At 44.6% G+C, this 26,793-nt stretch overlaps 1 protein-coding gene across 3 annotated transcripts in view; it reads right to left on the reverse strand.

Moving 5' to 3' along the window:
- Positions 1 to 4,854: 4,854 nt before the first annotated feature.
- The window catches only part of LOC108882986 (protocadherin-1), a 75,911-nt gene continuing 53,972 nt past the window's right edge, over positions 4,855 to 26,793 (reverse strand). For 2 of the 3 annotated variants that reach the window (XM_051072582.1, XM_051072581.1), the window contains exons 2-3: positions 14,054 to 14,882; positions 4,855 to 9,045 (exon numbers count right to left, since the gene is read on the reverse strand). In XM_051072582.1, coding sequence (XP_050928539.1) covers positions 6,796 to 9,045; positions 14,054 to 14,860 — 3,057 coding nt within the window. In that variant the 5' untranslated portion in view covers positions 14,861 to 14,882 and the 3' untranslated portion in view covers positions 4,855 to 6,795. The remainder of the gene's footprint in view (positions 9,046 to 14,053; positions 14,883 to 26,793) is intronic. The other variant, XM_051072583.1, reaches the window with a different exon arrangement.

The raw sequence follows: 26,793 nt of genomic DNA on the forward strand, positions 1-26,793 counted from the left end.
AAAGAATGTGAGCGACGTATTTTTGGTGGAGAACAGAAAAAAGGAAAGTGACTCAAACTGAAGGGAAAGTTAACGGTGGTTTCCTGAACGTCTTTGACCAGGACCAGACGCTTTACAGCATCTAACCTGATCAGAGAGAGACTGTTTCAGCTGCTCAGATTTCTCCAACGACGAGGTGACGTGACAAATACAGCAGGAAATGAAAAGATCTCTGGGTAAAAACCAAGACGTTCAGTTAGTGCACTGACTGAACAACAAATATAAATTCATTTGTTCTGTTTGTTCTGTTTTTTCTCAAAGCAGAAAACTTCAATAGCGAAATGAAGTGTACTGTGGATCAATTATTCTGATTATTTTGAATTTCCTGTTTGTTTCATTCTGAGGAAAACGAAACAAAGACAGTTTTATTAAACTGGACTCTCCTGGAGGCACCTGAACGTCACGCGGCCGAGCACGCTCAGTGACGACGCTCCGACTGATTCCAGTTCAGTCTGGCTGAGGTGTTTTTCACCTTCCAACTCACCTGCCTGCCTGACAAGCCCCGCCCACCAGTATATAACACACACACACACACACACACACACAGGGCTGAGGGGATTACGTTCTGCTGAATGATGTCCATGTTCAGGAATGTGTGTGTTGCAGGAAAAATAATGTTGGCTTGTGTGATACAAAGACCCCTTTGTGATCAGGCCCCCCCCCCCCACACACACACACCACCACAGATACTGAGAGATGTATCTCCATCTCTTCTTCACACCTGTTAGAACACACACACACACACACACACACACACACACACTGACTTTAACTGACAAACCACTGAAATTTGAAGAGGAGAAAATGTCCTAACAGTCGTTGCAGCCAGGCTGCACGGCTAAATGCTAACATCGGCATGCTAACAATGCTCACAGTGACAATGTGAGCATGTTGGTGTTTGCTAATCAGCACTAAACACAAAGGCCAGCCGAGGTTGAAGGGAATGTTGTTAATTATTTAAAGCAAAGTCGGAGTTACAGTTTAAACTTGATGCTGGAGCTAAATGCAAAGACCTGGACCAGGTCTGTGCAGAACCAACTGGTCCATGACGCTGCAGCAGAAATCTGGACTCGGTCCTGACGTTCCTGTTTATTGCGGTTTCTCCTGTAGCAGCCTCAGAGAAACAGAAACAGAATCAGGAACAGTGAGTGTTGCTGCAGTAACAGAGTACAGTGGCACTGTCCTCTCTGCTGTGTCTGACTGATGACAGACACTCCGTCCCTGCCTGACTACATTTTTAGCCGCTGCAGTAAAATGACTGTAATTTTCTGGGGAGAAAAAGCAGCTAGCTGCCGGGCTAATGGCTGCCATTACGCTTGTCTTTTTTCCGACAGCGAGCTGGACCGCAGAGAAACAGGAAGTCCTCTGTCTGTCAAACCTCAGGGACACGTGTTATTGATTAAAAAACACCTGTTTTAAATCAGTAATCATCTAATGGACTGTAACTGTAGCTGTGCAAACTGATTATGAGCATTTAGTGTGAACATTAACAGATCCAGTGGAATGGAAAACGCCTTTTAGAGGCCGTTTCTGTCCTGTGCTCGGATAGAAAGTGGGATCTCAGTGATCAGGCTGATGTCTGATCTGACTGAGGGGTTTTTCATCCTGTGAGGAGAAAGACTCATTTTTAGGCTGTAGTGATTTTCCAGCCTATTTGACTTGTGACCCGTCATCACAGCTTCTACCATAGACACGAGTTGTGATCATTTCAACCAAAGATGGATTTTTTTCTCCTTCTCGCGTTGTGTGATCTGAAAGATTTTCCCGCAGCCACAGGGAATAAAAGTGTCCGGAGTTAATCAAAAAGCTAATTTGGAGCAGATCGTCCTCAGGAAGTTTGATCTGGCTGATTCATGTCATTTTTGGTGGAAATTAAGTGAGAAATGTTTTAGACTGTTCCTAATAAATCTCACTGTGTTTATTCTCTGTGTTTATTATTTTGTTTATATTTTGTTGTGGTGAAAAGGATCTGACATTTGGAGCGAGGGAAGGGAAGCAGAGATCAGACTTTTCTTTTGTGCTCTTATCCCTGTGTTTAAATGATTATTGTGTTTCATATGCTGGATTTTCACTCCACCTTCAAACACAGCTACACACTCCTTTGTCCTCCAGCAGTTTGGACAAACACAGTCCTTTTCTTGCCTAATCTGAGACTTAATAAAGGGAAAGTTCCACCGTAAGAAACCGGTTCAGTCGCTGCTGAACAGTTTGTCTGAGGCCTTCAGATCGCTGTCACACTTCGTGTTACCGTTACGAGCCTTTTGCCCGGCTTTGTTATCAACTCGCAGAGAAAAACACTTGCGCCTGTTGCGTGTTAACAGATAATGAATCAAACGCAGTAAACAACAGAGGGGAACAAATGCAGATCCAGATGAAGTGGTGGTTGTGAAAACAGGCTGCAGCCTCCTGTTCCCCGTCAGACGGCTGATGGGGTGATACGCTGCCCAACAACAAAGTATTTCCAACTGAGAAACAGGCCTGACCAGAATTTAGTTTTAGGTGTTTTCAGTTTCTTATCAGAAGTTTCAAACGAGTCGTGGCTCGTAGTGTTTTCAGCTCCTGCTCATTCTGCAGCTGAACCTGGAAATCCTCGGACTCCCAGAGCTCGTGCATCAATATCACTGTCGATGCCAGCTCACGTCTCCAAAACCTAAACTTTAAACACCATAAAGGAACAAAAACGTCTGAGATTCTGTTTATTAATGAGACTGAAGCGGAAACTCTGACCTTTATCTGACTGTTTACAGCCAAATATGTAACTCTGACTGTTGCAATCCATGAAATCAGAGGCAGCATGTGGGAGAGAGAAACAAACACTCAACTCAGAGCTTATATAAACTGAATGACAGGCAACACATGCACACACACACACACACTTCTCTTCATTCAAAGGGCAGAGCTCTCCATAGAAGGAGGGATTGTGTTGGATTGGAGGGAGGGAGGGAGGGAGGAAGAAGGTGGAGGGGAGGGTTGGTCAGTACTATGAGTCAGCACACACACACACACACACACACACACACACACACACGGGTCGTTGTGTTACCATAGAGACAGCAGAGTTGGTCAGCGTAAAAGCAGAGAGGACGCTGCTGGACTGTTAATGTGGAGTCCAGTCGGGGGGAGGAGTCAGAGCAGAGACGGAGGGGGGAGAGGGGGGAGGAGGGGGGCTGTGACCTCATTAACCTTCGACCTCGCCTCTCTTGGCCGCTATTAACTGTTCCTGAGTGATATTTGACCTTTGACCCCGGCAGGTTCGGCACCTTCTCTGTCTGGTTTTGACCTCTGTCCTCGCTGCAGGTTCAAAGTCCACAGACTGAGTGTGTGTGTGTAGGTGTGTGTGCAGGCCAACAGGTAGGCAGCTGTAAATTTAAAGTGACAGACTCAGACAGGATGGATGACGTGTTCATACAGACGGTCGGGGAGAGAAGATGTATTTAGTTTTTCTAAAGGTCAAACTGAAATCTCCTCTTCTTTGGTTTTAGAGTCGACTCAGGAAAGTTTTCACTGAAATGACGATGCTCTCGTTTTGGGTCTGAACACTCACATCTGTCTGATCTGCTGGTCACTGAAGCAGCCTTTTCCCACCCACATTCATCAGGTCTGTCCAGGATTCAAACCTGTGACACTCTCTCAGTCCTGCTCCTCTAACTGTCACATCACCTCTGCTACAAGAAAAACAAACTGTCCAAACACCAGTTAGTTTCAGTTTTCAATGTCAGTGTCTGTGACTCATCTGCACATCTGCTGCTCTGAAAGTTCCCTGAGTGCGATCGATAAAGTTGATCTAATCTTATCCATTATTAAATGCACATTAAACTCTGACGTTATCTATTGAGTATTTATCTCAGAATCGTTTGCATCATTTGTTTCCCTCTGTGTTTAGTCAACAGTCAGAATTTGACCTGTAAACAAGTTGTTTGTTTTGTATATAGGTGCCTTGTATATACTTACAGTAAATGTATCTTTGCCTGTACATAACAGCTGTTTTTGCTATACACTGCATCCAGAAAGTATTCACACCCCCTTCACTGTCTTCACATTTTTTTTATGTTACAGCCTGATGCTAAAATTAAAAAATACATTAAAAAAAAAAATCACTCTCAGTACCCCATAATGACAAAGTGAAAACAGAATTTTAACACTTCTTGAGACTCAGGTTCCTCCCATTTCTCTGGATCATCACTTCACTGTGGCTGAGTGCCAGAGATCCTGGGTGGAGATGGGAGATCCAGCTCTAAGCATCATGCCTGGTTTCCTCCAGACGTGATGCTTAGAATTGAAGCCAAACAGTTCAGTCTTGGTTTCATCGGACCAGAGAATCAAGTCCAATCAACTGAATTTACAACAGGTGGACTCCAGTCAAGGTGTAGGAAACTGTCATAGCAAAGGGTCTGAATATTTATATCAGTGACATATTTTTGTTTTTCCTTTTTTAATACCTTTGCAAAAAAAATAAAATTCTGTTTTCACTTTGTCATTATGGGATATTTATTGTAGATTTTTATGACAGAAGAATATATATATAATTTAGAAACATAATAAAGTGAATGAAAATGACAAAAAGGTGAAGGGTCTGAATACTTTCTGAATGCACTTTATGTCATTGTTTGCTTTCACCTACTTTGATTTTGTTAAAGGATTTTAATTCAAACTGGACTCCTGTATCCTGTAAACATGCACTAACATACATTTTCTCTCCACGTGTGATGGATGGTAATGAAAATGAAATACTGTACCTCCACCTGCAGTAATCCCACTGTTCCTGTTGTGACCGCGCCCACTTCAACCACCCAGTGAAACCACAGAGAGCGCCACTTTAACATTTAAGCAACATGTTTATTGAAATAAAATCTGCTTTTAGCTGTAAAAAAACAACAACAAAAAAACACTGTACATTTATTTCCCCAGAGAAGAAGATACATGACGGAGCAGGTGTGTGATGGAACAGTTGATATGAGGCTGTGGGGCTTTAGAGTGAAGTGTGACGCCTGCGGGCTCAAGTGTTAACAGGCTAAACATTAACCCAGCAGGAGTGCTAGCAGGCTGCTAACACCAGCAGGAACTCTGCAAGACCAACCAAACAAGGAAACACAGTCTGGACTTCAGCTTTATATATATATACTGTATGATGGTGATGGCAGCGAATACGCAGGTGTGTGTGTGTGTGTGTGTGTAAGTCTTTGGTACAGGTATTTAGATGGTGAACACAAGTCTTAAAAAAGCAGGAGAACAATGAAATGCCCCTTGTTAAGCGCACACACAACACACAGTAATGTTGCAACATAAACAGCAGATGAAAAAGCACAAACAAAAACAAAACATCTGACATGTCGTTCACAAATAATATGTACAGTCTGAACATCACTACGACACCTTAATGTGATTGTCTCCATAGATTTCACAGTGCACATGACATTTTCATTTTCACAGCCCCCGAGTCCATCAACGTGGAGCCACAAAACAGCCGACGTGGCGTGAAAGCTCGTCACGATCGCACGGTTAATGGCCCCCATCTCCAATCCCCCCTCCCACCCTCCTTTTTGTACATTAAATAGAATAGAGCAAGGCACTCTGGGTAAAATAAGGCGGGCGCCCGGAAAATTACCTGCCATTAATCTGTGCAAACAATTGACTTTTTAGCCTTGGTGATTGGGAACACGGCAAAATTAAGTCGTATTTCAGCTGACCTGACAGGAGGTGCGGAGGTTAAGAAATGGTTGTATTTAGTCTTAGTGTACCTTTTCCTTCATAGTGTAGTGGGTTTTTTAACAACGCCCTCCCCCTCCTCCTTATTATTCCCTTTCTTTCTTTCCTTTCTTCACTGCTTGGCTCCCTGACCGAGCTGAAATTACCTTAAATTGGTCTGAACTGGATGGAAACACTCTAAAATGCTGCTCAGCCAGTCTAGTTCCTGGCCAAAGAAAGCCAAGGAACAATAAAAATGGGTAAAAAAAAGAAAAAAAAAAGAAACTCAGGAATTCACAGTCACTCTTTGTCACACTTCAACAAGCTGATCCGGCCATAAAGAGCAGCTTTAAACCTGGAATCAGCTCTCCAGAAAAAATAAAAAAAGAAAAACACATTCAGACTTAATGAGGATGTCAGTGTGAACCTTTCAATGGCCGCACAAAGGAATCCAGACTCAAAACATTTGTGAAGAATAAAAAAAAGGAGAAACTCATAAACTCCTTCATATAACCCACCGTGAAAAGGTGAACACAAATAAAACATGAAAAGGTGAAAGCAAAGACAAATAAAACAAAGGAAAAACACACAGAAGCTAAGGATAGACCCATATGGAATTTCCAATATTAATCGTGAACCCATTATTGCATTGTAAGACCTCTTGAAAATATGACATTGTGTGTTTTGATATAACTGGAACTCTTTTTGATGTATGATTGGACAGGAAAAGCAAAAACACAACGCAAACATTAAAAACCACCCTCAAGTACGTTCTGGATCAGCAGAGTTCATTTTGGGGGGAGGTTATAGTCACCAAATACCAGTCAAATATCAGCTGATAAATACTGGTAAGCCCATATCTGGTCTATCCTTTATGTAATCCTTCATGGTGTGAATATTGTGGTGTCCATGTTGAGGTGAAAACAAACAACTGAACAGAACAGAAATGGTGAACAAAACCAAACCAAAGGTAAAAGGGGAAAATGGCAGTTTGGGGATGGGTGCTGTGCAGGGGAATCAGTGCAGCTTTGGTGGAAGAATATCGGCTGTGTCAAATAAGTCCCAGCATGACTAATACACCCCGTTGGTCCAATAGATGTTCCTGTTGTACAATGCCGTGTTTGCGTAGTCTCCTACCTGTTTGTTGCTGTATTTGGGCGGGTTAGCCTTGTAGCTGTAATCCGAATATTGGTCGGAGCCTGTGGAGTTGTTGTCGCCCGTTCCCACGAAGGTGTTGGTGGCCGGGAGGTCCTGAACAGCCTGGTGCTTCTTGGAGGCGGAGGGCGACTGTGGCTGCAGCTGGATGGAGGGTAGGGGGGAGTTGGAGCGGTAGTGGCGGCCCAAATCGGGGCTTCCTGGTGGGTAGTTAAGGGGCAGGTGGATTCTGGGACTGTCGTTGACGCTGTCGTTGATGAGGTTGAACTTGAGGCCTTTCTGCAGGCTGGCCTCCTCGTCCTCCTCCAGCGGCTTGGCAGGTTTTGGAGCTTTCCCCTTTTTGCTCTTTTTCCCTTTGCCATTTTTGGGGCCCTGCTTTGGAGCGTACAGGTCCTTACTCTCCTTCTTGCCAGCCTGGTAGCCGCTCTTGGTGTCCTTCTGCAGCCGGTGTCTGATGACCACCACTGCTACGATGACTAGAATCACACCGGCAATACCCGCCAGGCTACCGTACAATATGTTGCTACGCTGAGCGAGGGCGTAGTTGGGATCTCCAGCAATGTCCCTGTCCAGGGGGGTGTAGAGGCTGTGTCCGACCAGCGCCTCGATGAGGGACACATTGGACTTGGTGTCGTTGACGAAAACATGAACCAGGGCGGTGGTGTGGCGGGGAGGCTTGCCTTTATCACTGACCCTCACCACGAGGCGGTGCAGTCCATTGTGTTTGCCGGTGAATTCCTGCGCCAATGTGATCTCCCCACTGCTGGGCGAGATGTGGAACAGGCCATACGGGTTGCCGCCTGTGATGGTGTAGACCAGCTCAGCATTGAGTCCAGAGTCAATGTCCTCAGCCTCTACCATCTCCACACGGGTGTCTAGTGGGGTAACAGGTGTCAAGTATGTGTAGGAGGAGTTGGCTGGTTTGGTGACATAGGGAGCATTGTCATTCTCATCAAGGACATTGATGGTCACGCCTACATAAGAGGATCGAGGTGGGTCACCAGCATCCACTGCCTTCAGACGGAAGGTGTAGGTGCTTTCTTTCTCACGGTCAAAGGAGATACTGGACAGGATGGTTCCCGTGCCGTTCTGGATGACAAACTTGCCATTGTCCGGTTCCACAAACAGCCTCACTCTGGCATTTTCACCTTTATCAGCATCAGTGACAGTCACCACGCCAACAGGATTGAGAGGAGGCATGTTCTCAATGACAGAGAAGCTGTAGCCGCTCAGCATAAACTTGGGGTCATTGTCATTGCGGTCCAGGACGTTAATCACCACTGTGGCAGTGCCAGTTTTGCTGGGAACTCCCTTATCTGCTGCTGCCACACGGAACTCATACCGCTCCGTCTCCTCCCGATCCAACAGGTTCTTCACACGGACCTCCCCAGTGTTGGCGTCAATCTCAAAAAGTCTGGTGGCTGAGCGTTCGATGATGCTGTAGGTCAGCTCTGCATTGGTACCACTGTCTGCATCTGCCGCCACAACATCCAGCACCTTGTCACCTGGTTGGTTGCCCTCTGCAAAGTCCACCTCGAGCATCGCAGGGGAAAAATTGGGTGTGTTGTCATTCATGTCCGTGACTTGGACTTTGAGGGAGTTGCTGCTGGACAGGGCTGGGTTCCCAGAATCCACAGCGACAATTTCAATCCTGTAATCCTTAACACGCTCATAATCCAGCAGGGTAGTTGTCTGCAGGAAGTACTTCCTCTTCCGGTCATTGGCTGACTCGCTTGCAGGTCGGAGCTGAAAGGGGACATCACCGGCGACTACACATGTAACCACCGCATTTTCACCCTCGTCACGGTCCGACACCTGCACCAACGCCACTGGGGTGCCAATGGGCATGTCCTCAGAGATGTTGGCCACGCCGTCCTGGTGCGTCACCAAGCCAATACCACGGATCTCGATGGCCGGTGCATTGTCATTCTGGTCCTTGACATTGATGGTCACCAGGACCTTGGAGCTCTTGGAGTTGGGTCCACGATCTTTGGCAACCACAAAGAACTTGAGGAAGTTCTCTTCCTCACGGTCGACCAGGCCTTTGACGTATATAATGCCGGTGGAGCGGTCAATGCGTAGAAGCCTCTGGACTGTCTCTGATGCCTGATGGAGGCTGTAGTCAATCTCTCCATTGATGCCGGTGTCAGCATCGTTGGCTCTGACCTAGAGGGGCAAAAAAAAAGGGTTACCTTCTGACAGCTTAACAAAGTCCTCCTGGACTCATGAATTACTCAGAGGTCATTGTTGGTTAAAGCCTGAAAACCTCCTTGCGACATACGTTTGGGTCCTACTGAGAAAACATAAAAACTAACATGCTGTTATGTGTCAAACACCATAAATATTCAAATTTGAGTCCTTTTCCACTAATTTATGTCAATTCATAGACAAAACTGATGTTTCGCTGCGTGTTTCCATTATAACCTCAGTTAAATTTTATTGACTATTTAGATTCTTTGACATACAAAGAGCCACGACCATTAGTAATGCAACACTACAAAGCCCTTTGTGTTTTCCTGAAGGGGAGGAGTTTTTTTCTGCTGTGTGTGAAACATAAAAGACTATCAAAGCTGAGTGCACACAACAACATCTAACGGCCATGCAGCGGGTCATTGGCGTCTGATGGGCAGATGAGTGAATGTTAATGTTCCTCTCATTATCAGAAAAGCCCCGGCTCCTCGGGGCCCATTATGAGGCCAGACAGGACAGACCAACATCGGCCACGGTCCGGCTTCGTACGCCCAAACCCAAAGTAAATGGAGGTAATTAGTCAATTAGGAGGTACTAGCAGTCAGCAGAATGTCACTTAGGATGTACTCATTAGGATGCCTTTCTATCTACACATCTAATACTTTTTAATTGCGTTCATTCAATGCCTCAGCTGCTGTGAGGAAATGTAGGTCGGTGTGTAGTTTCAAATGAACTAGTTGTTGAACAGCTGATTTAAATGTCCCAGGTGCTGCTGTTTCAGCGTTTCTACAGTCTTCACCTGGGACTTACAGTAATGTAATTAGGGTTTTTAAATTTTAAGGCCATTTATTCCTTTAAAGCAGAGCTGGATCTGAGCCAAGCTTGCACTCAGCAAAATAATCTCCTAAAATTTAAATCCTAAAAACATTGGATTCTTAAAAAAAACACAAGGAAATAAAATCTGCCAGAGGGGGTGAGATTATTCGAGCTTATTCAAACAAACAATAAAATTCATGATGTTTGGGCCAAGGACACAGAAATCTATTATGAAGTGGAGTGGTGATGCCAAAGTTTTTAAAGGAATACTTTGACATTTTGGGAAATACACTTGTGTGCTTTCCTGCCAGGATTAAGATGAGAAGATCAATACCACTCTAATATCTGTTGGTAAATATATAGCTACCACCAGCAGATGGTTAGCTTAGCTTAGCATAAAGACTGGAAACGGGGGAAACAGTTAGCCTGGCTGTAAGAAAATGAGCCTAACAGCACCTCTAAATCTCATTAATTAATCTCATTAATTGTGGTTTTACGAGGGGTTATGTACAGGACTGTTTCCTGGCCAGGAGCAGAAACTTCCACAAACCAAAGCACTCAGGTTTTTCTACAGATTAAAGAAAAGTGATATAACATGTTAACAAATGAGCTTCACATTTCCAGGCTACATCTGCATCAATTAATCAATAGACAGAAAATTAATCAGCAACTATTGGACTAATAAACAAATACTTCATCAAGTAATTATTCAGGAAAACACGGAAAATACTTGCTGGCTTTTCTTGGTCTTACATTACTATACATTTATGTTTTGGTATATTTGTTGTGGGTTGGACATATGAGGACGTTCCCTTGGCCTCCTGGATGTATGTTTTATTGATCAAATGATTAATCGATGATTGTGAAAATTATTTCCCCTGCAGAGGATCAATAATAGGTCCATCCTTTCTTAAAGCTAATCATTAGCTGCAGCCTCATTCCAGTCTACATGCTGAGTTAAGCTGGTATCATCTAACATTTTCAGGAATGGCGCGTCCATAAAAACCATGAGGTCTTAGATTATGTTAAAGAGTCAGTGGCGGGAGAGTATCTCACACAAGCATTGAAATGAACATTTGAGGAGGAAATCGGGGTTTAAAAGGTTAATGCAGCCGACAGAATCTCTGAGGGACTTTCCTTTTCCACAGACTCCACTTCATACTGCCACATAATAAATATCTGGTTTCCTGCCTGCTCAGGATCACAGACTGTGACAGACCGTCACCGGCACTCGGGGGTGACCGTGGAAGTCACTGATCCAAGTCAAAGAGGTTAAGGTTAAAGAAAGCATTAAAGTGAAATTATAATTTCTCCTGCCCATTGATTTCCTTTCCTCCTGGTGTGGCTTTAAGCAGCAGACATCACCAAACAGCGGTGAATTATTGACAGTTTCTGAGAATTGTGTATTGAACAGTTGAGCTGCCGGAGCACGGTGCCGCTGTGATGAAGCCAGAGCTGAGCTGGCTGCTGTCCAAGGCCGCTCTGTCCAGGCGTACAGCAAATATAAACACTGTTAACAGTTAACCAGCGAGACCAACTGGTTCTCTCCAATGAGCAGACCAGATTTTCTCTGTGTCTCAGCCCACAGTAAACCTCTAATTTCTCTTCTCTTCTTCAAATTAAACCATCGCTTTTTATCCTGCTCTCTTTTCCTTTCTCGGAGGTTTCAGTTCATTCCTAAGAAAACCAGCTCACAGAGAGATAATCCATCACAGTTAACATCCTGTCTGGTTTATTGTTGACTCAGTTACATTATAATTACAATTTCCATAGTGTGGACTCTTGGAATCGTTTTGGGCTGATTCTTTTTAGTTGATTAATCATCTGATTGTCAAAGAAATATTTAATGTTTTATTGCCTTTTTTTGGAAATGAGTCATTAGGGATAATGACAGTCAGATCTCTGTCAGTTCTTTGTTTTTTAATGAGCTCTAGATTTGAGGAGATCCTTCGTCTGAAAAGGGACAATAACACTGGAGGAACAATGTGACCGATTTTTGCAATCATCTAATTCATCAGTCAAAGAACTCTCATCATTATTAGTCAATTAAAGGCCGTGAAAACCTTTATTTCCCTCAGTCAGTTTGTTACTGTGAGCGATGTCCTGAACACACAGTTAAAGCTGGTTTGGTTATTTCACAAGAGATTTCTGCGTTTTTGTCTCTGGTTGCTTCTTTCTTCAAATAAGCAGAGAAAAAATCAGGTTCAAGAGGAATATCTGAATCCAAATCAATCAAATCTGATCAATCCATGCCCCAGCAGTCCCGAGTTTGTGATAAACAAACAAAGAGTTTTTGTTAACGTCAACTTTTGTTGCTTATTTATTCATAAATATTTGAGTAAAATGTCTTAAAGAAAAGTCGACTTTAGTGGGGCTTTCAACTTAAAACTAAAATTGAAAAACTACTTAACTTTTTCCAGGGTTTTTTACCCTCATCTCAAGGTCTTCCACAGCAGATTCATCAACTTCCTCATCATCCATCTGCTGATGAAGGTCACTGTGAGAAGCAGCTGAAAGCTCTAATGATTTTTTTTTATCAAATTAAAAATTTACAACAAGATAAGCAAAAGTTTGTGGACGGTGAGTTAAGATTTTTTTGTCCACCTACTATTTCCAAGGTCATGGATGAACTTAATATAAATGTTTTAACTTTTCTTTCCTCGTCTTTAGGGACGGTCAAATGTGACTTCTACTGCAATAAACTGACACCAGTTGCTGCCTGGTAGGTGGAAAATCAGATGGCTTGGTTTCAGAATAGAAAAATCAGTTAAAATATGCCGAACGTGTCGGTGTACTCCTTTAAAGAGCGAGTCAAAAGGCAGGGATATACATGTCCGTGCCGCCATTGGACGATTTAAGCAGGTCAGGGTCGTCAGTCAGAGATGTCCCGCTGCCTCTAAAGCATCACTCCTCAAACGCACGTTAAGTGAAATGAATTCTGCGGCTCTCTGAAATGCAATGAGCCACATCCAGAGCAATAATACCAATAAGCCCCGTGGATAATCTCATGACTGACTCAGATTAAGTCATGCACGGCTCACTGGAAGGCTGGCTGGTCGCACCGCAGTCAGGCGGGGAAGGGGAGCGGGAGGAAGTGGAGAGGATGATACACTGAGGTGGGTGGGTTTGTTGTGATGCTGTTCAACCAAACTGAAAACCTTCCCGCTCTGCTCTGCCCGCTGACGGCAGCGGCGGCGGTACGTGGCCTCACCCCCTCCTCCTCCTCCTGGGCAGAGAGCTCAAAGGTGAAGTTGAATCAGTGGTTAATATTTGACTACAAGCAGCGATCCCACGCCCTGCTTCACCTCCACCGCACCATCTGTCTGTACGGATAATTGAGCAGCGTATTATGTGCAGTCACTGCGCCATGTTGTCCTGCAGCTCTCAGTGTTATCATCAGCAGCAGGGGCAAAGGTTCCACTGCAACGTTTGGCGGACAAGAGTCCGAATCCACCGCTCAGACACCAACAGGGACAGATTCATCCTGAACGAAACTCAGAGAGGTTTCCGTGGAATATTTACTCAGGTTTGATACTGAGGACAAATATTTGTACGATGTCGACTGAATCCTGATGTGAACTTTAATCCACAACTGAAACACGGCAACCTGTTGATTTACAGTTTTCCCCTTAAATTCCAGAAAAAACTCCAGCTAGAATCATTCTTACCAGTGTCATCAAGACGTTTGGATGTTTGCTGTTTCCTGTACGGGTCAAATTTCTAATTTCATTTATGTTACACAATAACTTTTACACCATCATTAGTTATTGATTAACTTCCTGCCAATCACTTTATCAAGAAGTAGGTCACAGTTACAGTCACTAGTCCAGATAAAATGAATGAAAATGAAGATGGTTAAACTACAGACAAGCTGAGAGTCATGATGGAAAACGTCCTGTCTCTGAGACTAAAAGTCTTTTTCAGTTATTATTTTCATTATTGATTAATCTGTTGAGTATTATAATTATTGGATTAGACATTTGAAATAATCCAGTTGACGTTTTGTTTTGATCGTGGCCAAGAAAACCAGCAAATATTTACCTTTGTGAGGCTGAAACCACTGACTTCTCAAAAGTAACTCAATAGTTGCCGATTGATTTTCTGTCAATTGACTAATCAATTAATTGACTAGTTGCTTCAGGTCTGCTGTGTGTGTGTGTGTACTGACCTGCAGCACTGAGTGTCCCAGCGGGCTGTTCTCCGGCAGCTCGGCCTCGTAGTGACTCCTCTCAAACTTGGGGGCGTTGTCGTTCTGGTCTGTGACGGTGACCCGCAGCAGGGCGCTGCTCGCCCTCGCCGGCTTCCCGCCGTCCACCACCCGGATGTTCAGGTCGTACGAGTCCTTCTTCTCGCGGTCCAGGTTGCCCATGACGACCAGCTGCGGCAGCTTCTCGTCCGTGTCCACGGCGACCTGCAGGCTGAAGAGCTGGTCGGCGTCGGGCCCTGTGCTCAGCGAGTACTCTGCCACGCCGTTGGTGCCGGAGTCCCGGTCGGTGGCCATGGGGATGGAGAAGAGGGCGCCGATGTGCGTGTTCTCGGGGATGGAGAGGGTGAGGATGGGTGAGGAGAACTGCGGCGTGTTGTCGTTGATGTCCAGCACCTCGATGCGGCCTTCGATCAGCCGCGGCCCCGAGCCGATGCCCTTCACCATGTCGGTGATCGACACCTCAAACTCCAGGAAACATCTGTCGCCCTCAAACAGATTGCGGCAGTCCCTCAGCGTCTCGCGGTCGATGGGGATCTCGGTGGTGTAGATGTCGCCGGTCTTGCCGTCCACCCTCAGGTATGGGGAGCCCACCTCCAGCTTGTAGAGGTGACCGGTGTCGGGCAGGCCCTGGTCGGCCGCCAGACTCCCGATCAGCGTGTTGGGCGGCTGCTCCTCAGGAACGCGATACAGGATGTCGGTGGGCGCGGCGTTACAGGAGACCAGCAGGACAACCACCAACAACAGAACCTCCCACCTCAGCGCCGCCATGTCTCCACCCGACAGCACCGCTCTGAAAGAGATGGAGAAGACAGGTCAGTGAGGCCAGCCGTCACTGCTCCTCCAAACACCGAAACACCAGAAAACAGAGGGTTGACCCAGGATCCACAGAGCTGCTGCTCTGCCAGATTTATCCCGCAGTCTTTCAGAGATAGATTGTGAAACTTGTCTCCTTGGACCAGTAAATGTGTCCCAAACAGATCTGAGGGACCCGAAGGTGACAAGGTTTTGGGGCTCGGTCTGGTCGCCGGCTGCAGTGTGCAGAGAGCAGCACAGAGTGATGACTCCCTCCTGCTGCCAGTCTCTGACAGGAAGACAAACCAAGCGCTGCTGCCGGCGACACCCGGGCAAAAACAGTGACGGGAGGCAGCGAGTCAACGAAAACAACAGCTCCGTGTCATTACCCGCTGAGGACAAAGTTCTGTGTCATATATACAACCAAATATGAACAAACACAGCAACAGACATCTGACAACAACAGGTGATCTTTGACCTTCAGGATCACACAGCAGAAAAACTTTATTGCATTCTGGATTCAGCAGTATTTACTTCACTGTATCTGTCTCGTTTGAATGTGACTCGTCTGTTGTCTGCTTTAAAGAACTAAGATCGTGTTTAGTGGAAACCCGTCCAAAGTCGTGTTTGCAGAATCACAATGCAGAGAAAACAGAGTCCGCTTTATCCAGCTCTTCCTCGTGTACTTTAAGGGGTGATGAGATACATAAACAGCAGAGTCAGGGTCAGTCGGGGCCTAACAGCTTATTTCAGAGTAAATCAGGTCACAACTGACTCATCAGGCTAAAGTGGCTGCTTTGGTTTCCTGCCACAGGAATAGCACGCTCACTGAGAGTGATATCCTCAAGTTTATTTAAAACACTAAACAGAAAACAGTATCATTCTTAAAGGCCTGCAGACGTTGTTATTATCTCATGAGGCTGTTTGTAAGAATCATGAACTCAGATTTTAAATATTGATAATGAAGAAATAAGGACATTTGTTATCCATCTGCTTTGTCAGAATTTAAGACATAAAACTGATCATGTGATGATGTTTGGGACGATCGTGAACATCCTGACATCCACTCCTATTTAAATGGTTCAACATATTTTACCAGTTAAAACTTTGACGTAAGAACTTTTCTGATTTCAGACGACTCCTCGCAGACTCCCTGAAGAAAACTGTTCTTCCCACTGAGCTGTTCAGATGTTTTCACTGACAAACTGAGTCTTCACCTGATGTCTGCTGTTTCACTGCCGTGCTACGTTTGAGCCAGACTCCTCTAGATACCAACTCTTTCTTCCTCTCCACCTTTCCCTCACTTTCTTCTCTCTGCCGAGTTTCTCGGCTGCAGGTCGCTGAGGTTAATCTGAAGAAAAAAAGTGTTTTTTTTTCTCCTCACGTCCACACACACACAACATGGACCAGCATGCTGAGCAGGAAGCAAGAAGTCCTGACGCTTTCCTCCTCCTCATCCTCAGACTGTGTGTGTGTGTGTGTGTGTGTGTTTGGGGGGAGGGGGGGGCTTGTATTTTCTGAGCCCGTTAAGTCTCTTACAGAGCGAGAAAGAGAAGTCGAGCCTTGTGCACATTCATCCGGTGACATGAAGTGAATCAGCGATCTGAACTCTCCCTGCAGCTTCTGTCGTCCACAAAGAAAACATAAAGCCGTGTTAATAAAGTTATTTGAACGCCAACTGACCCCTCACACACCACAACACCTCCTCTGTTCGTCTGTGCACAGAAAATAAAAGTGTTACACATCAGAGCGTCACGGTGATAACAGGCTGCAGCAGAGTTCTCACTGTGTCTGTGCTTCTCTACAAACTCTTTCATTGAACAAACATTAAATGTTCTCAGTGAACAGAAGCAGCTGTACCTGAAGAAAAAGAGTCTAAACTTGGCTGAAACAGTCTGAGAGAAGAATTAATAACAAAACACAAGGACACAGAGAAGAACTGAGGGTCAGTGAGTTTCAGATGAATTCAGATTAAACTGTATTTCTCATTTTTTACCTTCACAGAATCAGAGTTCATGTGCATGACAAAAACTACGTACAATTCAGTTCAGTGGATCTTAATATTATTGAATTGTTGAGGTTTAAATTTATCAGCTGATTAATGTCATTCATGTTTTTACACTTTTAACTTTATCCTGCAGAAAATACAATCATTTGTTTTAGTTTTGTTTTTAAAAGTAACTGAGCTGAAACTTTTACACTGATGTTGTTAATGTTGATTAATGTGTAACTGTATCTTCTAAATTAATAACTCCTGTGCTGTAATCAGCACTGGAGCTCTGTCACTTTATTAAGGAATAAACTGAACCTTGATCCGTGAAGATTTGTCCTGAGTGTGAGTTCGCAGTAACAGTGAACAAAAGAACATGTCTGTTAGAAAACTTCATGGTAAATACGAACACTACAGTTTGTTCATGAGTCTTCTACGACTGTGCACAGAGTTAGTTGAGACATTCACAGATTTTTTTTGCTTTTCTCTGATGTTTTATAGACAAAAGATTTAATTTATTCATCAAAAAATAATCAGCAGATTAACTGATAATGACAACTGCCAGTTTCTATATTATATTGATTATATTTCTATATTTCTGTGGTGCGTCTTTGACCACCCTCGCTCTTTCTAAACTTTTAACTGGAACACTGGGAGGAAGAACATTCAAATGACCAAAACTGATCTCTGATATCTGATCAATTAATCAATGACTGTTGATCACAGACCAGGACCAGGTCTGACCAACACCCACAGTCTGAAACTGATCCAGTTTACGATGAGAACCTGAACGACGGAAGCTAAAAGCAGCAAATGTTTGACATTGTTGTAGCTGTTGTTCGTCTCAAGTGTCGACTCCCTGCTGTGACACACACACACACACACACACCTAATTACCCCTGTGGTGTGTGTGCGTGTGTGTGTGTGTACAGATACAGTATGTGTGTGTTTCTTTTCTCACATTTTCCTCCAGAGCTGCTAAATACCCCAAACCACCGCCGACCTCTGACCTCTGACCCCCCCGCCCCCCCGAGGCATTCCACACGTCACCGTGGAAACGGAGCTGAGACAACACTGCACGCTGGCCGACGTCCAGTCTGATTCAACGCCGACACAACACAACAGTCTGTCTGCACAAAACTACACCAACCAGTCACACACAGAACCACAGTCAGGCTGATCTCAGTTCAGTTCCACACGTTTGTTCTCTTGTGTATTTACATGTAAACTGGCTCCTCTGCTCCGCCCTGAAGGCACAGTTTGTTTAACAGTGACCTCATGTTTTGCCAGCAGGTGAAAAAAATAAATCAGGAAACACATCACGAGGGAGAGAGAAGGAGGCTCGAAGATTCAAACTAAACACAGTCAGATTCAAACAGGGATATCTTAATCCTGGGTTTTAATACAGATTTAGAGCTTGTTCCTCACCTTGAGGAGTTTATTTAACAGATCTGGTGTCTTTAGAAAGTTTGGGATCGTCTCCAGATTTCAAAATAAAGTTGTAACATATGGAGTCGCAGCTTTAAAAAAAAAACAGCTCCTGGGTCGTGAGAGATTCAGGATCTAAATTTATCTCAGGGTCAAACGTCAAGAGAGCTGAAGCAGAAAAATCAAAGTGCAGTGAATTCCTGTTTGTGCACGAACACGTTGATATGTTTGTTCACATGTAGTGTGTGCTGTGGAAGTGTGTGCTTTTGTGTAGCTGTGTGTGTGTGTGTGTGTGTGTGTGTGGCCTCCTCAGGGACGGTGCCGGGTGAACCAGAGATCGTCCAGCTCGTCCTTTTTCCCACAGTCTGAAACGTTCTCACCGACCAGCCTCTGTGTGTGTGTGTGTGTGTTTGTGTGCAGAGAGGCCTCTGTATGTGTGTGTGTGTGTGGGGGTTGGTTAAGTACAGTAACATTTCCATGTGTGATGAGGCGGCAGCGACCGCTCGACTCCCGCTCACAGTCGTTGTGTCTGACTCACAATAGAAGAGGTGGAGGGCGTGTCCGGACAACAGGACTCGTCTGTACATCACAAAGCAGCTCAATGCTCCTGTTACCACCCACTGAGTGTGTGTGTGTCTCCATGTTAATGCCCCATCTGCATCACACAACTTAACGACTGAACGACATTACTTTACATTAGGTGGACGAGCTACAGAGTTACAGCTGCCCCTGAACACGCCTGTAAACACAGCAGAGGTTTGTGTCGCACTTTATCTGAGTTCTTCAATAAGGAAAAAACTTTACGTAAAAACACTTAAAATCAACTCGAGTTACAACATCCAATCAACAAGTCTGACAAAACTCAAAGGTACAAGAAAGAAAACCAGCAAATATTCAGATTTGGATCCAGAGCAGAGGATGGAAGCAGCGACTTTACCTTTAAAATCAATCACTTATTGAACTCACTGCCTGCTCTTATCAATCACGTACTTGGCTTATAGGCTGAGCTGGAACATAAGTAGAAATTCTGATCCATAATACAAACACTTCCCTGAGCTGAGACTGATCAGGATCAATGAAGCTGATTAAACCTCTAATTCTGATGATACACATCAAACGAGGACATTCAACAAACCATGATTAAACACTTTTAACTTCACTGCTCTAAATGACTGAATTACACCTTGATCCTATGAAACCAATTTATTTGACAGAAATAAATGAAATCTGTCACATTTGTTTGTAACTTTGTTTAGAGAAGAAGAAGCAGAAAGCTGCTCACAGTTCATCCTGCTAATTAAATAAATACCTGATAAAACGCTGCACGTTAATCCTGTAAATCAAATATTATTAGAAAACAAATCATCAAATCGATCAAACCTCTGCCACACACACACACACACACACAGCAGCAATAAAACAGCACACGACCCTGCCACAGGAGAAATAATATAAAGTGGACGACTGACCTTCAGATTGTTTCTACTGAGCTGATTAAACTTTAAAGATCCCAGGACCTGAGCTGCTGAACTTCTGGCTGAACTGTGCATCTGCTGCTTTAACCCCACGCATCACCAAAAAAAAAAAAAGATCCAACCAATGAACAGCCCCTCCTCTCCCGTCCCATCGAATCAAACTGCCCGGCTGTCTGATTCTCTATAGGACAGGTTCCTACTGATGTGAGGCAGATCCATCCAGCTGCTGATTCACCAACATCCTCTCTGTCCTGACTTGAGGCCTTTTCACAGATGAAGCTGAAGCTGCACCGCGGCCGGTTGGGGACATATTTTTTTGGGCGTTTGCAGGACAGTTTGAGGTCCTGGTGGAAACACGACCGCCGCATTTGAGGAGGCAGAGACCAACTAAACTTCATTCGTGGATCGACGTCATCACCTTTTCACCACGTAGGAAACCCATCCTGCAACAGCTCGAAAAATAAACTGACGTGCGAATTAATCGCTCTCCTCAAACTGCAGCAGCTGTAGTTACCAGAGAAGAAATCAGGAAACTGAGATGGATTTTCTTCACTTTCCTATCAGAGCTGAAACAGCCTGACGTTAAAGAATAAAGCTGAAGGAGCTGAACAGTGTGAGGTAAAGTCAGCTTCAACATCAGTCTGCTGCTCTTTAGTTGAACTAATTACTGAAGCTCATTTCCACTGAAGCTGTTTCTGTTGCGACAGAAACCAAACACAAGTCAGCGTCTGTGTTACATAAAGGGTTGAACAATCCCTGGTATCATGTTTAATTCCACTGATGTGTTCTGTAACCACACAGGAACATTATCAGACCAATTAGAAAACATTAAGCTATGAGAGAAATCTGGCAGCGCAGCAGCCGGTGGCCAGTTTCCAGACTGGAAACCAGTTCTCAAAGTTTCTGTCCCACACACACCTGCACACACACACCCAGGTTCCCTATATAAACTACAATAACCTGAATGTCCAGAACTGTGTGTTGGCACACATACCAGAGCTGGCCTGAATTAAATATCACACACACACACACACACAGAGAAAATCAAAAGATGCTTTGATGTTTTCAGATCTCAGATGGACAGGATGTTCATGGTTGAGGTGAGTTCTCTGGACAGTCCAGTGTGTGTGTGTGTGTGTGTGTGTGTGTGTGTGTGGTCCCCCCCCCCACCTCCGCCCTGTAGCACAAAGAGGATTACTCTATTCACTACCATTGTTTGAGGCAGATTAGCACACACACAAACACACACACATCCTCCCTATTCAGATGCAGCAGTCGACTGTTGCCAGAGTCTTTCTGCCTCCTGACACCACCTGTGTGTGTGTGTGTGTGTGTGTGTGTGTGTGCTCTCACGTCTTCTCATGAAAAATGACAGATGAAGGAGCGAGTCAGGGGAAGAACACGTTGACCGAGAAGAACCAGAAGATCCAGACTAAAACTGAACCTCTGGAGTTTTTAAACTAAACCAGGACCAGAAAGTCTCCATTTTAGACGCTCAAAGACTCCGGAGTACCGTGGACGCCGGGCGTAACCATAGCAACTGGGATGCATTTTAAAGCTATAACAAGTCTCAACTTGTGGACAGAGTAGTGACGACCTGAATCAAATCACATCACTGGAACCGTTTTGATTCGAGCGCCTGAGACTCTGAAACTTCAGCTTCTCGTCTCGTTCATAAAGAAACTTTGTTTTCTTCTGTTTTGTCCACGTTGTTCACATTAAGATAAAACAAATCTTGTTTCAGGACGATGGGACTACACAAACACTTCTACAGTGGTATTACTAGAACATCAACAGATTATCATTGATATCCAGGTTTTTTATTTCATATCTAACTTTAAGAAGAATAAACACAGGTTTCTACAAACTATTTCCTTCATTACACAAAAGACACAAAAGTTTAAGTTGTTTACACCCAAACAGACGTACGACTTCACTGAACTAAAAACATCTAAAATCCACACCACGTTGATTAAAATCATCTTTATCATCGACTCGACAAATGAGAGTTTAATACCTTTTAGTTTGTAGACTGGACGAAACACCTGAAGAACATTTTCACCATTTTCTCTCATTTTCTAGACAAAAGAATTAATATTTAAATGAATTTAATAAAGTCATTTTGTACTAACATCACTGAGTAACAATCAGTGCTGCTCACACTCACACTGCATCAGTCATAATAGTTTTCATACCTCCTGACACACCTGTACGCCTCCACACAGGTGCAGGTGTTGGGTCATGTGTCATGGTTTGTGAATGACACATTGTGTACATACTGTGTGTGTGTGTGTGTGCAGCAGTGAAGGTGATCAGGCTGCTGTTACTGTCAGACAGGAAGCTGCAGATTAACTCGCGCTGACTCACTGGTTTTTATGGTTTGGTGACTGGTTTCGGTCACGGTGTTGTTGTCTCCTTCCTGTTGCTCTGCCTTGCTCAGAGGCACAGTGGCAGGAAATCTGACTGGTCGGGGATCAAAACGTGTGACCTTCTACTGACAGGATGTCTGTCTAACCTCTGATCCACACACACACACACACACACACACACACACACACTGATCCTCTGGCAGCGGCAGCAGTAAAAGGGGATTATGGGAGTGGATGGCAGATGAACAGCAGGCTGGAATAAAGTAAAGATCAGGCATCATCTGAACGCTCTTTCAAATCCACAGCAACATATTTATTCCACACGTCAGACTACGGCAAGAGCACGAGGACAAAATGGAAACAGACCACAGCTGCACGGACGACCTGACCGAGTCTAACAGCGTGGAAAACCACCGCTAACATGAAGATACAAAACACAAACTGTTCATGTTTCAGTCTCCAACACGTGATTAGAGACAGATCAGAGCAAACACAACCATCAACATTTAAAGAAAGAAAATCGGAAAATAAAACGGCTGCTATTCGATATTTTTACAATAAAACACAAAATATTTTTGGTGAGAAAATTTAGCTGAAAAATAAACATATAAAAGGAAGAAAACTTGGATTAAATCAGTGTTAACTACGGCGGCTCTCAGAGCCAAAACCTTCACCAAAACCGGAATGTTGCAAAATTCCTGGATTCGCACCAAATTGGAATGATTTCACAAACCGATATCAACCGATCAATCGGCAATAAACTAACATCAGATCACTGTATCAATCAGATGTTAAGATATTAAACACACATGACACAACTTCAGCTACTAATACTACACAAAGAGCTTTAACAATTCATCCATCAACCGATTATCAATTTTTAAAATTGATTGGAATCATTGAATCGTTATAATTATTGAATATCTCTTGGTTTTGGACCGTTGGTCGCATTAAAACAATGCACAGATGTCCAAATGGGAATTTGTAATTTAGGTTTTCCACCATTTCCCAGACAAACGATTGACTGATCAATCATTGAATCAGTCGTTAGTCACAGCCGAGCTTCAGTCTGAGACTCAAAGAAACTCAACAGTTTGACAGATCAGGGCTGAAACTGTAAAAAGACCAATAACTGTGCTGATAATTAATCATTTCATTTATAAAGCAAACATGTTGCTCTTCACTTTAAACAGAACATCTTCGGTGTTTGTCACGATTCTGTCGTCATGAATCAAAACAAAAAGTGAAATTAATAAATGTATGAATTACATACAGCTCGGTACGAACAGCTCGGACGCTCCTCCAGCTGTTCATGCACCAAACACTGGAAACACACAGAGCTGACGGAGTGAAATGACACCTGCTGCTCAGAGTGGGAGCGAGTTTCAAACCATGGACCTGATTTTAACCCGATTCTGACGCACACAAGAAAAATCAAAAAATCAATACAGCCCCATTTACAGCAGGAAACGACGACGTCTGTCCATCTGTCCCCACCACGGACAGACACGTTCAGATGACACGAGCTGTGGATGTTTATGATTCCCCTCAGGACAGTTTCTAATGATTCTGCTGACCCCTCCACCCTTTCATTGTTTTTAATCTAAGCTACCAAAACGACGACAGGAGCCTCAGGTGAACGGTCGATTTAATGTTCGGTGGTGGCTACGTGTCTTCCACACCAACTGCACAATGAATCCTCTGCATGTTTCTGTTTCATTTACAACTAAAATCAACACATGTATCTTGCATTAAAGAAATCCAGCGTCTGGTTTAGTTAAATCTTTTTTAGCGTCAGCATCGGGTCAAAATTTCCACTCGTACACAACATCCCAGGCGATGAGCTGTGACTGTATCGTGCCCTGCGTTCCCCTGTGACTCCCTGCCTTATTAAAGAGTGGAGCATGTTTCCCACAGTGTGCTCCACAGTCAGTGCTGTTACACTGATATGACCATTTATGGGTTTCATGATGGGGGGGTGGACATAACTGACCTCTGGTTCTTTGGAAAAAACAGAAAATAAAAAAAGAGCTAAATGGAGCCGTCACCTCCGCACTCTTCATCCTAAAATGGAGGTTGAAGATATTAAACATGTGCATCTACTGCCTCTGTCTTTATATTCTGCGCAGCTAAATCTGAATACCTCCATAACACAGAAATAATGGATGTTTGGGCTTTTAATCATAAAGGTCTGGATGTTTTCACCTCCCCAGACCTCCACAAATCAGGAAAATGAAGCAACACGAGCGACCACAATTCAAGACACTGAATTGTCCGTCCACAAATTCTCCTGAGATTCCAAAGACGTGACTGTCACTTCCCACAAAAAGACGTGAAACGAGATCTTAACACTTGAGCTAATCAGCTCTGTCGTTTGGGAGAAAGGTGACAGAATATAACTGTTGCTTCTGTGCATCACTGAGTTTTAGGTTCGCTCTCGCTCGTTGTCAAACCTGAACCTGAAAGAAAGAAGGAAAAAAACTGGGGGAAACCTGCCGTGAAAAGTCTTAAATCGGAAGCGTGGCCACCTCTTTTTCCGCAGAGCAGGAATGTGAATGTGTGTGTGTGTGTGCTTCCATTTCACACACCAAACCCATTTCCACTCTCCCAGCTCCCATTTTAATGACGGGCATTAACAACACGGCTCGCTCAGATCTCCAATTTTTACGCAGAAATGTGCAGAACGGACTCTCGTCGACCTCCCCTCCTCCTCCTCCTCCTCCTCCTCGTCTTTTTTTCCTCCTCATTTCATCTTCTTCTCTCTCCGCTGACTAATCCTCCACCTCCCGCCCCCTCACCCTCCCGCAGAGCCGTGGATGACCGTGACGTTTGTTGTTGTTTTATCTGGAAAAAATTGGATGGATGCACCTCCAAATTAGAGGAGGCAGAAAGGAATACCAAAGCCTGGTATCAAACCTCAGACCTCGCCCCTTGCCACTGCGGCTCCGGTGACAGCGGGGCCTCGCCGTCCACACCGGCCACAAACCTCTGAGAGAATATCTCCAGCTCAGCCACTGCTGCTGCACAGTAAATCTGAATATATGTTTACAGTGGCAGAAATCAGAACACAGGTCTGATCTAATGCACAGGGGGAAACCTCCTGTTTGACCCGAAACCACAGCCTGAACCTCAGAGGCTTTAATGAGCTGCTTATGTTTGGAGAACATTTTTCTGACAATAACACAAAGCAAAGATGTTGAACTGCAACTTAAAGCCACAAGTAACAAGGCTACATCTATTCCTTAAACCAAAACGCCTGCTTCACATTTGCATTTTCACCAGAAACACCAACGCCACAGCAGCGGACACTGCTGTTACTCCAGGAAATACACAGCACCGCTCAGCTGAGCCCCGCGACGTCTCTGCCGAGGCCGAGTGCGACTGTGGCGAGGTCTCAGGTTTCAGAGAAACGTCAGAGTCATCAAAGTGTTTCGCAAGAAATGATAAGAGCGGGGCGACATGGGTAGTAAGGAATGGGGGTCAAAGGTCAAGTGTAGGAACAGAGACACACCTGTCTCCCATTAATGAGACGCCACCAGAACGTTCACGCAGCGTTTAGAAATGACCACTGCAGCGGCGTTTACTACTACAGCCCGCTCTCTGTCAGGGGAAGGCAGATGCAGTTTGCATGTAAATACCCGACTCCCCCCTCCTCTCCCTCTCCCTCTCTCTCTATCATGTAGAGCAGGTCGAACGCCCACCCTCTCTCTCACCCTCCACCAGCAGAAGGAGGAAGGAGGGCTGTAAAGCCGGAGACCGGAGGACCGGACGGACTGGATTCCCTGCTGGTGACACACGCCTGCTCGCTCGGCTGCGGTGGGTTATTCATCATCACCTGCTCCCTCGTCCAGCTTCACAGTTTACACTGAAACTCAGACGCCTTTATTTGGACTCCTGCTCATGTTAACAGCACATACAGCAAAAATCCTGCTCCCACCTCAGGTAGTGGTGGGGGTAAACATGGAGGGAGAGGGTGTTAAATTTGCTGCTACAGGTGCCCAGGAGGCCTCAGGTGCAGGGAGGGTGTACAGAGAACCAGATATGGAGAGAGATACGCTCCCTCGCCTGTATGACTGGTTTATGAGCAGCCTCAGATGAATGGACTGTTGTATCGTTGCTTTAAGCAGCCCCAGGAGTCCCTGAAGGCAGATTAGCTCTAATATTACAGTGGGAAGACAAACCTCTGATTATAATGACGAGCTTTTTTACTGCCATTTTATATTCTTCTCTACAGACCGAGAGTCCCTGCAGAACTCTTAAAGCCTCGGATGGAGCCATAATGAAACCCCACTGTGGTGATGCTCCTATATGCACTATAGGGAACCGTGCACACAGCCGACTGCGCTCTCCTCCTCAAACGCATTACACAGGATTACTGTAGTGATTTTTCAGTTTCAGAGAGGTTAGGAAACCCGGAGTGACCCACAGGAAGCTGTATTTTATTACTGACAGACATGGGGGTAATGGTGAGGACGGAGGGATCGATACGGATCAATAGCACTGTGGTGTAATATAGGTAAAATACCATCAGAGGAGATTAGACGCTGAATATGATCATTCAATCGCTTTAAATTGGTTTATTTGACCAAAAGTGTTTTAAAAAACAGCTGCTCGATCGTTCCAAACGCCTGACTGCCTTCACAGATT

Source organism: Lates calcarifer, linkage group LG8, assembly GCF_001640805.2.
Source record: "Lates calcarifer isolate ASB-BC8 linkage group LG8, TLL_Latcal_v3, whole genome shotgun sequence".
Taxonomy (NCBI): Eukaryota; Metazoa; Chordata; class Actinopteri; family Centropomidae; genus Lates; species Lates calcarifer.